This window comes from Cyprinus carpio, chromosome A15 (genome assembly GCF_018340385.1).
Source record: "Cyprinus carpio isolate SPL01 chromosome A15, ASM1834038v1, whole genome shotgun sequence".
Classification (NCBI taxonomy): Eukaryota; Metazoa; Chordata; class Actinopteri; order Cypriniformes; family Cyprinidae; genus Cyprinus; species Cyprinus carpio.
The window spans coordinates 10,307,155-10,319,065 of NC_056586.1; the positions used below are offsets into that span (position 1 = coordinate 10,307,155).

The 11,911-nt window shown below is 39.9% G+C and overlaps 1 protein-coding gene across 1 annotated transcript; it reads left to right on the forward strand.

The window, feature by feature from the left end:
- Positions 1-3,488: 3,488 nt before the first annotated feature.
- Positions 3,489-11,404, forward strand: LOC109103829 (neutral amino acid transporter B(0)-like). Its single transcript, XM_042770969.1, has 8 exons — positions 3,489-4,166; positions 8,125-8,167; positions 8,261-8,323; positions 8,529-8,695; positions 8,814-9,047; positions 9,429-9,623; positions 9,720-9,854; positions 10,211-11,404. Exons 1-8 carry the CDS (start codon positions 3,619-3,621, stop codon positions 10,443-10,445), a joined length of 1,620 nt encoding a protein of 539 aa, XP_042626903.1. The 5' UTR covers positions 3,489-3,618; the 3' UTR covers positions 10,446-11,404.
- Positions 11,405-11,911: the final 507 nt, after the last annotated feature.

An 11,911-nucleotide genomic window follows, 5' to 3' on the forward strand; every position in this document is an offset into this window, starting at 1 on the left:
TATAAGTCATGTGATAGTTTTGCCAAACTGAAATTTAAAGGAATATTTACTGTTTAATATAAAACTAAATTTAAGCTTAGTTGGCAGCATTTGGCATAATGTTGATTACCACAAAAATTAATCTGACTCACAGGAAAACACAGGGTTTAAGTAACAGGAACTAAACGAGGTAATTAAAGAGACACAGCTGAAACAAATGAACACAATCAACACGAGGAGAAACTGGGTCACAGGGAGCAAATAAAACCTAACACAGGAACACAGGGCTTACAGTTTTAGGGTTTATGGTATTGCATTGTCATGATGATGATGGTGTAGTATTGGATATACACTGAAAAAAATGGTCAAATCTAAATGAACTGATTGTATTCAGATAAAAAAAATATATATTTAAAGCTGATAATGATTAATTCATAAATTAATCATTAATATTTGGATTTTATTAAATTGTCCTAATACATAATAATAATAATAATAATAATAATAATATATTCACACAAATCTCAACTGCTTGATTGTTTGATGTTATAAACAATTGTCGTAGTGTACGCTATCATCAGCTCTAATCTGCTTATTGCATCTAAGGAATAAAGATGTGATAAAAATACATCATGAATTCCTGTAAAGTGGCTTTGAAACAATGTGCAATGTGAAAAGTGCGAGAAAGATAAAATCAACTAATAGTCCCAGTCCAGAAAGGAGAGCAGGAGAAGATGTTTTCCAATTCACAATGACCAAGCACGCCTTACTTGCCATGATTCAGCAGTTTTATTCATCTGTGTGCCATTAAATCTCACCACGTGTCTGTTTCTGCTGTCTGTCTCCAAGAAAGAAAAGCATAGCCGAATGGATTATAGCATGACCTGACAAGAACATTTCCAACACCTAAACTGAGTTTAGAATGAACCTCTATTCTGTAATAAGCTGCATTCCATCATTTCAATGCAGACGATTAAAAATAATAGCTTGGATATCCATTGATTCAGCTCAGTAAAGGTGCATCAGCATTTTACATTGTCTGCCCTCAGAAGAACTCCACCCAGAGGACTCTTTGCATTTACATGTAAAACTATTCTTTTGAGATGCTTTTATTCAAAACTTACAGTACGTTCAAGTACTGCAATGCTACCATACCAAATTTCAGTTCAGAACAACTTTCTATTTATAATCACGTGCCGTTTGGAAAACCTTGAACACATGTAGACCGACAACCACATTCACCACATGCTATATTCACATATTCTTATATAACCCTCTTCTTGCACTGTTGTTTTCTTGCTATCTTGTACTTTCCTGAACAATGCAGTCTCTGTGTGAATGTTCTACAGAGGCTGAAGAGAACCAAAAGAAGGGTGCCAGGTTTGCAAGATAGACAGTATCCGGTTTCTCTGCTGATGCCATCCTGGTGTTTTACTTCACAGACTCTGTGCCTGGGCTTGCTTTCCCATGACATGAAAACCTACGGCATTGTATCGCGCTTTCTCCTTTTCCCTGTTGTAAAAGGTCATGTGACTCTCAGGTCATTTTACTCTGTTCGCTTTGTTTTGCTAGCACTGCATACTGTACCAGTTCTTAGGCAGGAAAAAGATGGCTAAATGACATGCATTGAGGTCTAATACTTCAAATACTCCAAATTGTAGTATCTTTCTTTAGATAAAGAAAATAAAAATCAATAAAATACTATTTAACAATTGATAGAAAATACATTGTCTGTAATTTTAAAGACGTCAATTTCTTCATCATTAAAAAGTTTTACTCATAAAAAAGACTGCAGGTATTACATTAATAAATTATTACATTTATTTTAAATTATGTAATAAAACATTAATTTAAGTTGAAGTACATTGCAGAACAAACTGCTTTCGTGTACAGATGTATGACTATAATCAGAAACAGCTGCTAATGCAGTTTCTATGAATTCATATCTATGGTTCCCATTAGTTTCAAAATTTAAAATAATAAGGATCTCATGAAAATGACACTGCAGTAGTAAAATGACTCAGCAGCATTCAAAGCAGTGCAATAAAATGAGAGAGCAGGAATATAAAAAAGCCTTTACGATCTCCAGAATTGAAAATATTTTTACTTGTTTATTTGTGCGTTGAGAACATTCCATTTTATCATTTTGCAAACGTTATTAGGATGCTTTAATGTTCTCTAAACATTCTGAAACAAGTTATGTTTAAAAATGTTAGATAAACATTAAGCATAAGAAACATTCAATGAAAGATGAGAACATTATTAAAGACCAGATAACTTGAACAAATGAAGATCATTTGTCCATAGCTTTGAGAGAACTTTGAGAGAATGTTCAGAGAACGTTCACCTGCAGTGAAACATCTGGGAATTTTGCTCAGATCTACTGTAGAATAGGTTCCACACAGAGCAGGTTTTCTGTAGAAGGTCAGATATGGAGCCAAGCAGGGCAGTGGTGTTTATTCAAGGGCATCGAGGTCGTGGCGTGTGTGACACGCACAGAAGAGAGAGCAAACGCTCTGTTTTGAGAAGGGAGGCCCCCTGCTTCGAAAGATCCACACATCATCCTCTCTCGCCGTATGGCTTTCTGGCACTCAAATCTCTCTCTCAGACCAGCACACAATATCTGTGGAATGTCGTGCTTCTGTGAAATACGGTTCACACGGTCCAATACAGAAAAGATGAACCTTATATAAGCAGACCCTTAGCTTTTGAAAAGGGACCCCTGATGAGTGCACTAGCACTGTTTATAGAGTGTAGACTGCTCTTATTATCATGAAAGCACCACAATGAAAAACTCTTTAAAGAAAATGAGGGGTTTTGTTTATTAAAGATAATCTGACTCTGGCTCCATGCGGGGACCTCAACCTTCAGCGTATTTGATTACAGAAGTGAAGACCGAAACAAAGTCCAGATTTCAGCTAACAATGAGACACTGTCATTTTTGATGCTCTGCAAACATATTTCTTGACAAAGCAGCAAGCCTGGCTGGGTGTAGAGGTTGGGTCAGGTATTCTTTTTCAGGTCACAGATGAGTCACGGAATTTGGGTGAGGATACTAGCATGCTACTCTTACCATTACTGCCATATAGAAATAAGGCAGAAACAGTACAGTACACCAGTTTTGAGTTTACAACAATTTTAACACTTTTATTGAATTTACACATTTATAAAGTATCCAAATAGTTATAAAGGCCACTGTATCTATCTACAGTATATATACTTTTACAGTACACACACACACATATGGGGGGAGGGGTGCAATCCAACGCTTTGGGGGGCTTCGACCGCTTATAAAAACGTAGTTCTGTTTTTTTTTTTAGCTTGTTTACTGTCACATTGCAGCTTTAAGGCATGGCACATGTGTTTTATTTTTATTTTATTTTTTTTGTAATAAGTCAGAAATGACAAGGAGGCAGCTTCCCGCAATAGAAAGTTAATGGAATGCGTTGGATTGTTTTCCCACCCAGTGGGCGTGGTTTTCAGATTATGACGCGTGTCGCTCTGTCTCTATAGCTAGGGGAAGGAAAGTCCTAAGTCAATTCCACGCTGCCAGCACAAGAGGAGAGGGCGCAGACAATCAGCTCACACCAAAGCCTACTAAGCCTTTTTACATAGACTCTCCAACTTTAAGACAGCACAATGGCAGAAGAAAAGATCTCCATAGAAGATGTAAAGACGTCCAACGGTGAAGCGCACCAGGACGACCCGACCGTCGCCAACGGCTTGGGTGATCACACGTGGAGCGAGCCGGAGACCACCGGGCAGAAGCTGAAACGCTTCGTCATGGCCAATCTGCTGGTCATCCTGACGGTGTCCGCGGTCATCGTCGGCGTCTTCATCGGGCTCGGCGTGCGAAGCGCCGGGTTGAGCCGCACGCAGATCCTTTACTTCGGATTCCCCGGCGAGCTCCTCATCCGCCTGCTCAAGATGATCATCATCCCTCTGGTGGTCTGCAGTCTGGTGTCAGGGGCTGCCAGCCTCGACCCCAAAGCCCTGGGCAAGCTGGGCGGCTGGGCGATGCTCTTCTTTCTGGTGACCACTCTGATCTCGTCTGCCATCGGCGTTATTATGGCGTTCATCATACAGCCTGGATCCAGCGACGGGAAAAAATTATCCCAACTCACGCAGGATGACAGCGGCGTCCCCGAAGCCAAAGAAGTCATCGATTCGTTTTTAGACTTGATAAGGTGAGTCTAGGCGAGGTGAACCTCTAAAGTTACGCCAGCGAACACATGGCCGCACATTTAGCTACTATTAAAACCGAATCGTGAAATGGTCAGCAATGTACAGTAAATGCCAGCGCAGCACTGAGCTTTGCCTAACAGGAAGAGGAAAGGAACATTCATTAAATGTGTCAACGAACAAAAAAGGCTACATAACATCATGTAGCTCGTAAAGCTACACAAACTGCGATCTCCGATATGTGTAGGCTACTCTGAAAGTTGTTATTTCTCAGGAATTATTTAAGTATGGTAGGCTGTGTTTTAATAATCGTTTCTGTAATTAACGCTTCTTATTCTGACCTCGATGATCGTGACGTTAAATTCATTCAGCAGCATGTTCTGTAAACACACTCTTAAGTTGCATCAGCTGCGCGTGGCGTGACTGACGCAATTAATCCGTTTTGAAGAGGATGCAGCTTTAAGGTCAGTTTTATGAACGTAACACATACCTTCCCTTTCTGGGTGTGTGTGGTTTCTATTACTCGAGGAAGTAAAAGCCGAAGTTGGGTTTTAGCGGTAGCCTAGCCTATATGTCGAAAATGTGACTTTTAGTAATTCAAATAAATAGAAATTGTAAAGGACGCGGTCATTTATTCTTTCAGCAGAGGCAGAGATTCCGTAAGGAAACCTAAATCATACAGTTTGTGTGTGGGGTTAAGGGGCTGGTCCATGTTATCCTGTAAACAGGTCAAATTTCATGAACAGAATGATGTGAAGAGAACATTCTGTTCTCATTTACCTTCAAAAGCAACAGCAGCAGAAGGCATTCTCTAAACAACTTGTCAAATTTCTCACTGCCTCTGAAGACGAGCATGTTGTTCCGAATACATACAAAAAGCAAATATTTACGCTGACACAATTTAGGGTGACCCGACCCAAGAGAAACAGGGTTTTCCTGTTATTGGTGGCCTGTCCTTGGAAATATATTTTGGCCCACAAAGTCAAAAATTAAATGTGCCAGTTACAACCTTTGCTTATTTAAAAAAAAAAAAAAAAAAAATCACAGAGTAACTTAAGACCAATAAAGGAATAATGGTTGATAATTGTTGAGATTTTCAGTTGCTAACATTCCTGTATTCATTCCTATGTGACAAAAAGATCTAAAGAGCCAAAGCATGTTTTATAACGGCATTGAGATCACAGTTTAATTACTTAATTCCAACCAAAGTTAGATTTTCTGCTAAAGTTCTGTTGTTGTTTTTTCTCTTCCTGTAACATACAGTCTCTTTCTGGTGGCACAGCTATTTTAGTTTCCATGCGCTTCGTTGTTTCATACTTTATGACCAGTTTCTCAAAATATACAATTCACCAGAATTCAGCAGTAACCTATTGTTTAAAAGAGTGGTTTTGGCCAAAATTAGAACCCTAATTTAAAGCCAAACTGGAACCTTTGTAATGTTTCTTCTTTGGCTGTGTCTCGGCGTATGCCTGACGCATGCACACACATGCAGACATGCACAATAGAAGCAGGGTTAATTAGGCAGCTGATGTGGCTTGTGTCATCCATCAAAGTGGCTTCTCTCTTGGGGTTTCACTGTGACTAAATCCTGCCATACATTCGCAAGGACCACTGTGGAGCCCTGCTAATTTCACACTCTGACAAGTTGGATGGTATTTCTATAGAACGTCTACAAACAGGTTCTGACATGTTTAGTAGGTTTGCTTGACAGCATATATGTTTTAACTCTTACATTAGGCTAGATTTTTCGGTTTCTGCAAGTTTAGACTTGGTTCATCTGTTATCTGTAGTTGCAGTGCCTTATCAAGTTCAGTGCGACGGAAAGACCCCTGACAACGACAACATTTGTGGAACAAGCCATCCTTGCCCCCCGTTACGCAAAATATATAACCTTATAAAACCTTTATGGCTTTCTTTCTTTGTGGAACACAAAAGGAGAAGTTTTGAAGAATGTTCATGCTGCTCTTTTCCCATACAGTTAAAGTGAATGGGCTGTTCAGGCCAAAACACACTATTGTAATGGTTGACACAACTCATGCACTACATCTTCCAAGCTCTATACTGATTGGTTTATGCGGGAAAGAGCAGCTTGGACATTCTGCTAATTTTCTTTTTTTGCGCTTTACTGAAGAAAGGCAGTCAGATGGGTTCAGAATGACATGGCAGTCAGTAAATGATTTCTTTTAATGCACTTTTTTGTGAAGTCGTGGCCTAGTGGTTAGAGAGTTTGACTCCTAACCCTAAGGTTGTGGGTTCGAGTCTCGGGCCGGCAATACTACGACTGACTGCCTTGAGCAAGGCATCGAACCCCCAACTGCTCCCCGGGCGCTGCAGCATAAATGGCTGCCCACTGCTCTGGGGGTGTGTGTTTGTTCACTGCTGTGTGTGTGCACTTTGGACAGGTTAAATGCAGAGCAGGAATTCTGAGTATGGGTCACCATACTTGGCTGTATGTCACGTCACACACATACGCTTTTTGTACGATGCATGTGAAACCCACAATTTCCCCATCATGGCATTTTTTTTTTTTTGTGTGTAAATTTTGTGAAAGTTTATTTTAGACAGGGCAAAGTCAGAGTACATTTACCTGTTAATAGTTACTTTTAATATGTCAACAAACACTGAACCTAAGATAAATCTTTGACGTAAGCTTTAAAAAGGTGTGTAGAGTGCCACGTTTCGAAGAGGTCCTGTTTGACGTGTCTCACTGTTTACACTCCTACGTAGAAAGCAGACGCATCCATCACATCCTAAAGCCATTCTTGGAATGCAGTGAGTCATGGAATTGTCGTTGTGTGGTATTAGTAGTTGTGAATGTTGGATAAAGTGCTCGGCCCAACCAGCTCACTGGACTTGAATGTGACACTTTGAAAACATTTGAGTGCAACAATTAAATATTTCAACGGGATGAACTGGTTTTTACTAATGTTGCTATGCTGGTTTTGCATGCATCTTCAGTTCTAACTTTCCTCAATGTTCAGATGAAGGAAATTTGTGAAGGGAACGAACACTGGCATTGGTGTTTGGCAGTGACCTGCTGTCTGGGATGCAGCCTGTTGCACATAGCAAATTTTAAGCTGTTCTTTCCTCGGTTTTCCAGTCTCGTCTTGCTCCAGCTGCACTATTTTATGATAATAGTCTCCTTACACCTTCCAGGCTTCTCTAGATGTTAGAGGGAATGATTGCGATGTACTGGAAAGCTCCCTATGGGCAAATTCAGAATCTGAATTTTAGAAATGTAACTCAAGCACAGCTGCTTATGTGATTTTACTTGGAAAAAGGGTGGCACACAGGTTTCATTTTTATATGCACACCATATTAAGGTCAGGGATGCTGGAATATTCCTGAATAAATGTCTGTGTTTGGCGTTAATCCTCATCTCCAGTCTCCAGGCAGGTCCTAGTGCCCATCTCCATTGGAGGGAATGGGGTTATGTGGGAGGTAATGTGTGGAACTGGGATTAGTGGAGGGTTATAATCGGACTAAATTCTCCAAGTTATTTCCACATGAGGCATCTCGTGAGTCCAGGCCGCTTTGGGATTGGGTGTTCAGGACTTGCCAGTGGGCTGAATCTGTGTGAGGGGTAGAATTGGATCTTTGTTCTCTCACTACCTTGTTCTGGACAGTGTTTGCCAACCCCCCAAAAATATACTTCAGTTTTAATGCAAATGCTTTGCATATCTATACAGCCGAACTTCCAAAGTGTACACTATTTGATAGTGTGCGAGCACATGGGTTTGATGCAAACACACTAGTAGAGAGTTTCACTATTTCTGTCCAGGAGTTAAAATAAAAATATCTGTGAGTTATGAGTGTCTTTGACCAACTAACTCATCTATCGTTGTTGAGTCTCTGGTATTTCGACTGTGAAACATGGGGCCATGCAAGTGTTTCTTTTTTGTAATTCTGTGTTTTTTCATTTATTTTATATATAATATACTCCTTCCTTTCTTTGTCTTTCAGAAATATTTTCCCATCTAACCTGGTATCAGCTGCCTTTCAGTCGGTGAGTTTAACAGGCTTTGGTTTATGCTTTTGGTTATGTGTTTTCTATGTGACGTGCGATTTAAGACAATTCTGAACATTTCTTCTCCTTCAGTATGCCACTGGTTACAAGTTTGTAAAGAATGACACCAACTCGACCAACTTCTCTGTGGAAAAGGTACAAAGTCCTTTACCTTAGAATTGTCTTGAAAGTCCAGATTCTTTTTTTTTTTCTTAGAATTGTCTTTTTTTTTTTATTTTTTATTTTTTGTAGTAAATGAATAAATTTATTTTATGATTGTAATTTTTATTGTTTTTAATTAGTGGTTAATATAATTTTTTTGTGTGTGTGAGAATTCAGTCATTTATGTGTTTGTGTTCAGGTTCCAGTTGGCGCAGAGGTGGATGGCATGAACATCCTGGGTCTCATTGTTTTTGCTATGGCATTTGGTGTGGCCTTGAGGAAGCTTGGGGAGGAAGGAGAGATCCTTATCAAGTTCTTCAACTCTTTCAATGAGGCCACCATGGTGTTGGTCTCCTGGATCATGTGGTAAGGGAACATCATGTGCTTTCCCCAGTGTTTGTTTCGAATGTTTGAATTGTGGTGTCCTATATATATTCGCCTCTTCACTTTCCTGACACCATATCTCATGTTTTCCTGTCTGTAGGTATGCACCACTGGGTATTATGTTCCTGGTTGCTGCTAAGATTGTAGAAATGGAGGATGTTGGCTTGCTGTTCGCCAGCCTGGGGAAGTACATCGCCTGCTGCGTCGTTGGCCATGCCATCCACGGTCTTCTTGTCCTCCCACTCATTTACTTTGTGATTACAAGGAAGAACCCATACACTTTCTTGCTGGGGTTGGTCACCGCTTTGGCTACTGCCTTTGGAACGTCCTCTAGGTAAATTAATAAGCAGCTTCAACATTGGCATCTATGGTTCCATGAAGAACATTTAATATCCATGGAAACTTTCCATTGCCCAAAAGGTTCTTTATAGTGGAACTGTTCACTGAAAGGTTCTTCTTGGTACGGGTGTAACAACATCATTTTGAAGCCTTTATTTTGTATTAGTGTAGGCTGGTTTAAAACCCAGTATTTACATCAGTCTCTGATCCAAACACAAGTGGTCTGGAAGTAAGATGTGCCTCAGCTGTGACCACTTGTGATCAGATTCCTAGCCTTAAATGGATGTCTTTGATGTCTTATTACACCAGTTATACTTTGATTAGTTACCTTAGTTTGTTTACATTTTATTAATTGGATATTGCAATTGCACATCAGCTCCGCCACATTGCCCCTCATGATGAAATGTGTGGAGGAGAACAACGGTGTGTCCAAGCACATCAGCCGCTTCATCCTGCCCATCGGAGCGACCGTCAACATGGACGGCGCCGCCTGCTTCCAGTGTGTAGCTGCGGTGTTCATCGCTCAGCTTAACGGGATCCCGCTGGACTTCGTCCAGGTCATCACCATCCTGTGAGTTCATTGAATGTCTCTCAGCCACCTCCATACTCTGCTGTGATTGGAAGACGTTGACTTTGACTGACTGACTGACTTCTCATCTGTTTGTAGTGTGACTGCGACGGCCTCTAGCGTGGGAGCTGCTGGGATCCCTGCTGGAGGGGTGCTGACGCTGGCCATCATTTTGGAGTCAGTAGGCCTGCCCACCAACGATCTGTCCCTCATCTTGGCTGTGGACTGGCTTGTGTGAGTATCTGGTTTAGATATTTTTGGGGTTCAAGAGAAGGATGGTAAAGCTTTAGTATGGATAGCTGGGAGGGAGAAGAAAAAGAATGGAAAAAGTCTTGTGAATCCTAAAAGTTTTGACTTTAAGTCGGCAGTTTATTTTGAAAAAAAAAAAAACATAAACATAAATGCGCACACACACACACATAAGTATTTGTAAAAAATAATTTGAAACTAAGTGTAGTCGAGGATAAGATAAGATAAGATGATTTTTTTTTAATATAACTTGTATTCATTTCATGTCCTCATTATTTATTTTTTATTTTTTGGACCGTGAAGATAATATTATTTTTTCTTTATCTTATTTCTTTGTTTAGTGATCGCACTTGCACCGTCATCAATGTTGAAGGCGACGCCTACGGAGCAGGTCTTCTGCAGTATTTCGTGGATCGCACTTCCAGTAAAGAGGGGGCGGGGCTAAATAAGGTGCGCGTGGAGGAAGAAGATCCCGCCTCCCGGCCAGAAATTTCTCCGCTCATCGAAAAACAGGGAAGCCTTGAATTGGAAGAGGTCGCTGGACCTAAACCCTGTGAAAAGGAATCCGTCATGTAGACTTGCACACTATTTCAACAAACTTTCCTTTTGACCTGTCTGATCTCAATAAATCAATCTCTGCATCTACGCAGTGACCATTGGAGAGATACAGGTTTAGATTAAGACAGGAGAAAGACTACATCCTTTTGACCCTTCTCTATGCCCTGCTCTTTATGAAAGGAGTCTGTTAAAACTTATGCACGTTTAGATGGAAAAATACTTGAACAATTATTTATTAGAAGCTGGTCAGACATTTTGGATTTTCTCTTTATACTCTTTTTCTATGTTTGCTTTACACCCCCCCCCCCCCCCCTTTTTTTTTTTTTTTTAAGAAAACTCAGTCCGGCCTTTTAAAATAATCTATATTATTATGATCACACATGCCCTCGTAGTTCTGATTCTATGCGATTGAGTTAAACCTCATATTTCTCTCAACACCTCCTAATAAGCCAAAGCATCCGCAGAATCTCTCTGCATCTTTCAAACACACCAAATACATTTTAAGGTGGTTTAATGGTCCGTTATGCTGAAATACCTCATTCATGCTGATTCCCTTTATGCCACCTATGGCTCCTCAGATGTAGGTCCATCTAATACCTTCACTAAACTTTCTACTAGAGGAGCCAGAAGACTGGCGTAGAAGGCCTGACTGACAGTTAAGAGACAACATCTTACATTCTGCATCGTCTTTATGGAGTCACTATTACAGTTCACGGCGGGCTCTTCGGGGTCAGGTTGCACCCTAAGGTCAGACAGGAATGTATGCATAATAATATATGGCTCACATGCAAAGTAAGCCTTGTCTTAAAGCTCCAAGGCTGTTTGGGTCAGAGCCTTGAAGGTGAGCGAGATCCCTATGCAGTGGTGATACGCAAATAAACAGATCCGTTTTGATCCGTTTCAGAAGAAAGCCATAGATTAGAGTGTGAATTCAGACTGGAACTAAGGTTTTATACAGGTTTTTATTTTATTTTTTATTTAAGTTTGAAAAAGGCTAAGCAGCTTCCTTTTGTAGGGTTTGGTTTCATTTTCTTCCCTTTTTTATATATTTATATTTTTTTTTTATTTTTGTTTTTTTTTGTTTTTTATTGTTTAAAAAAAAAAAAAGCCCTTTTATGTAAAATATGCAGAAATGAAGTATTCAGTTTTGTTTGCTTTCTAAAAGCGTACTTCTGAGATCTTGTTTTTGTTTTTTTCTATGTATGTTATTGCAGAAGAGCACAAATATAAAATGCATGGCGGTTTGTGAAGGTAGTTAACTATATAATATAATATAGAAATGTTTTCTAAATGTATAACCTAAACACACCAGCTGAAAGAAAGTATCAGGTGACAGGGTGAGAGACATTTGACATTGTACTGTATGTTGACCAAATGTCTGTCACAGAAAGAAGTCGCCATAATAGTAAATTTTTGTAGAAATTGGTTTGACTCGCAGTTGATCAGTAAGAGGTTAAATCCGACCAAAGAAACATTTCTCATTT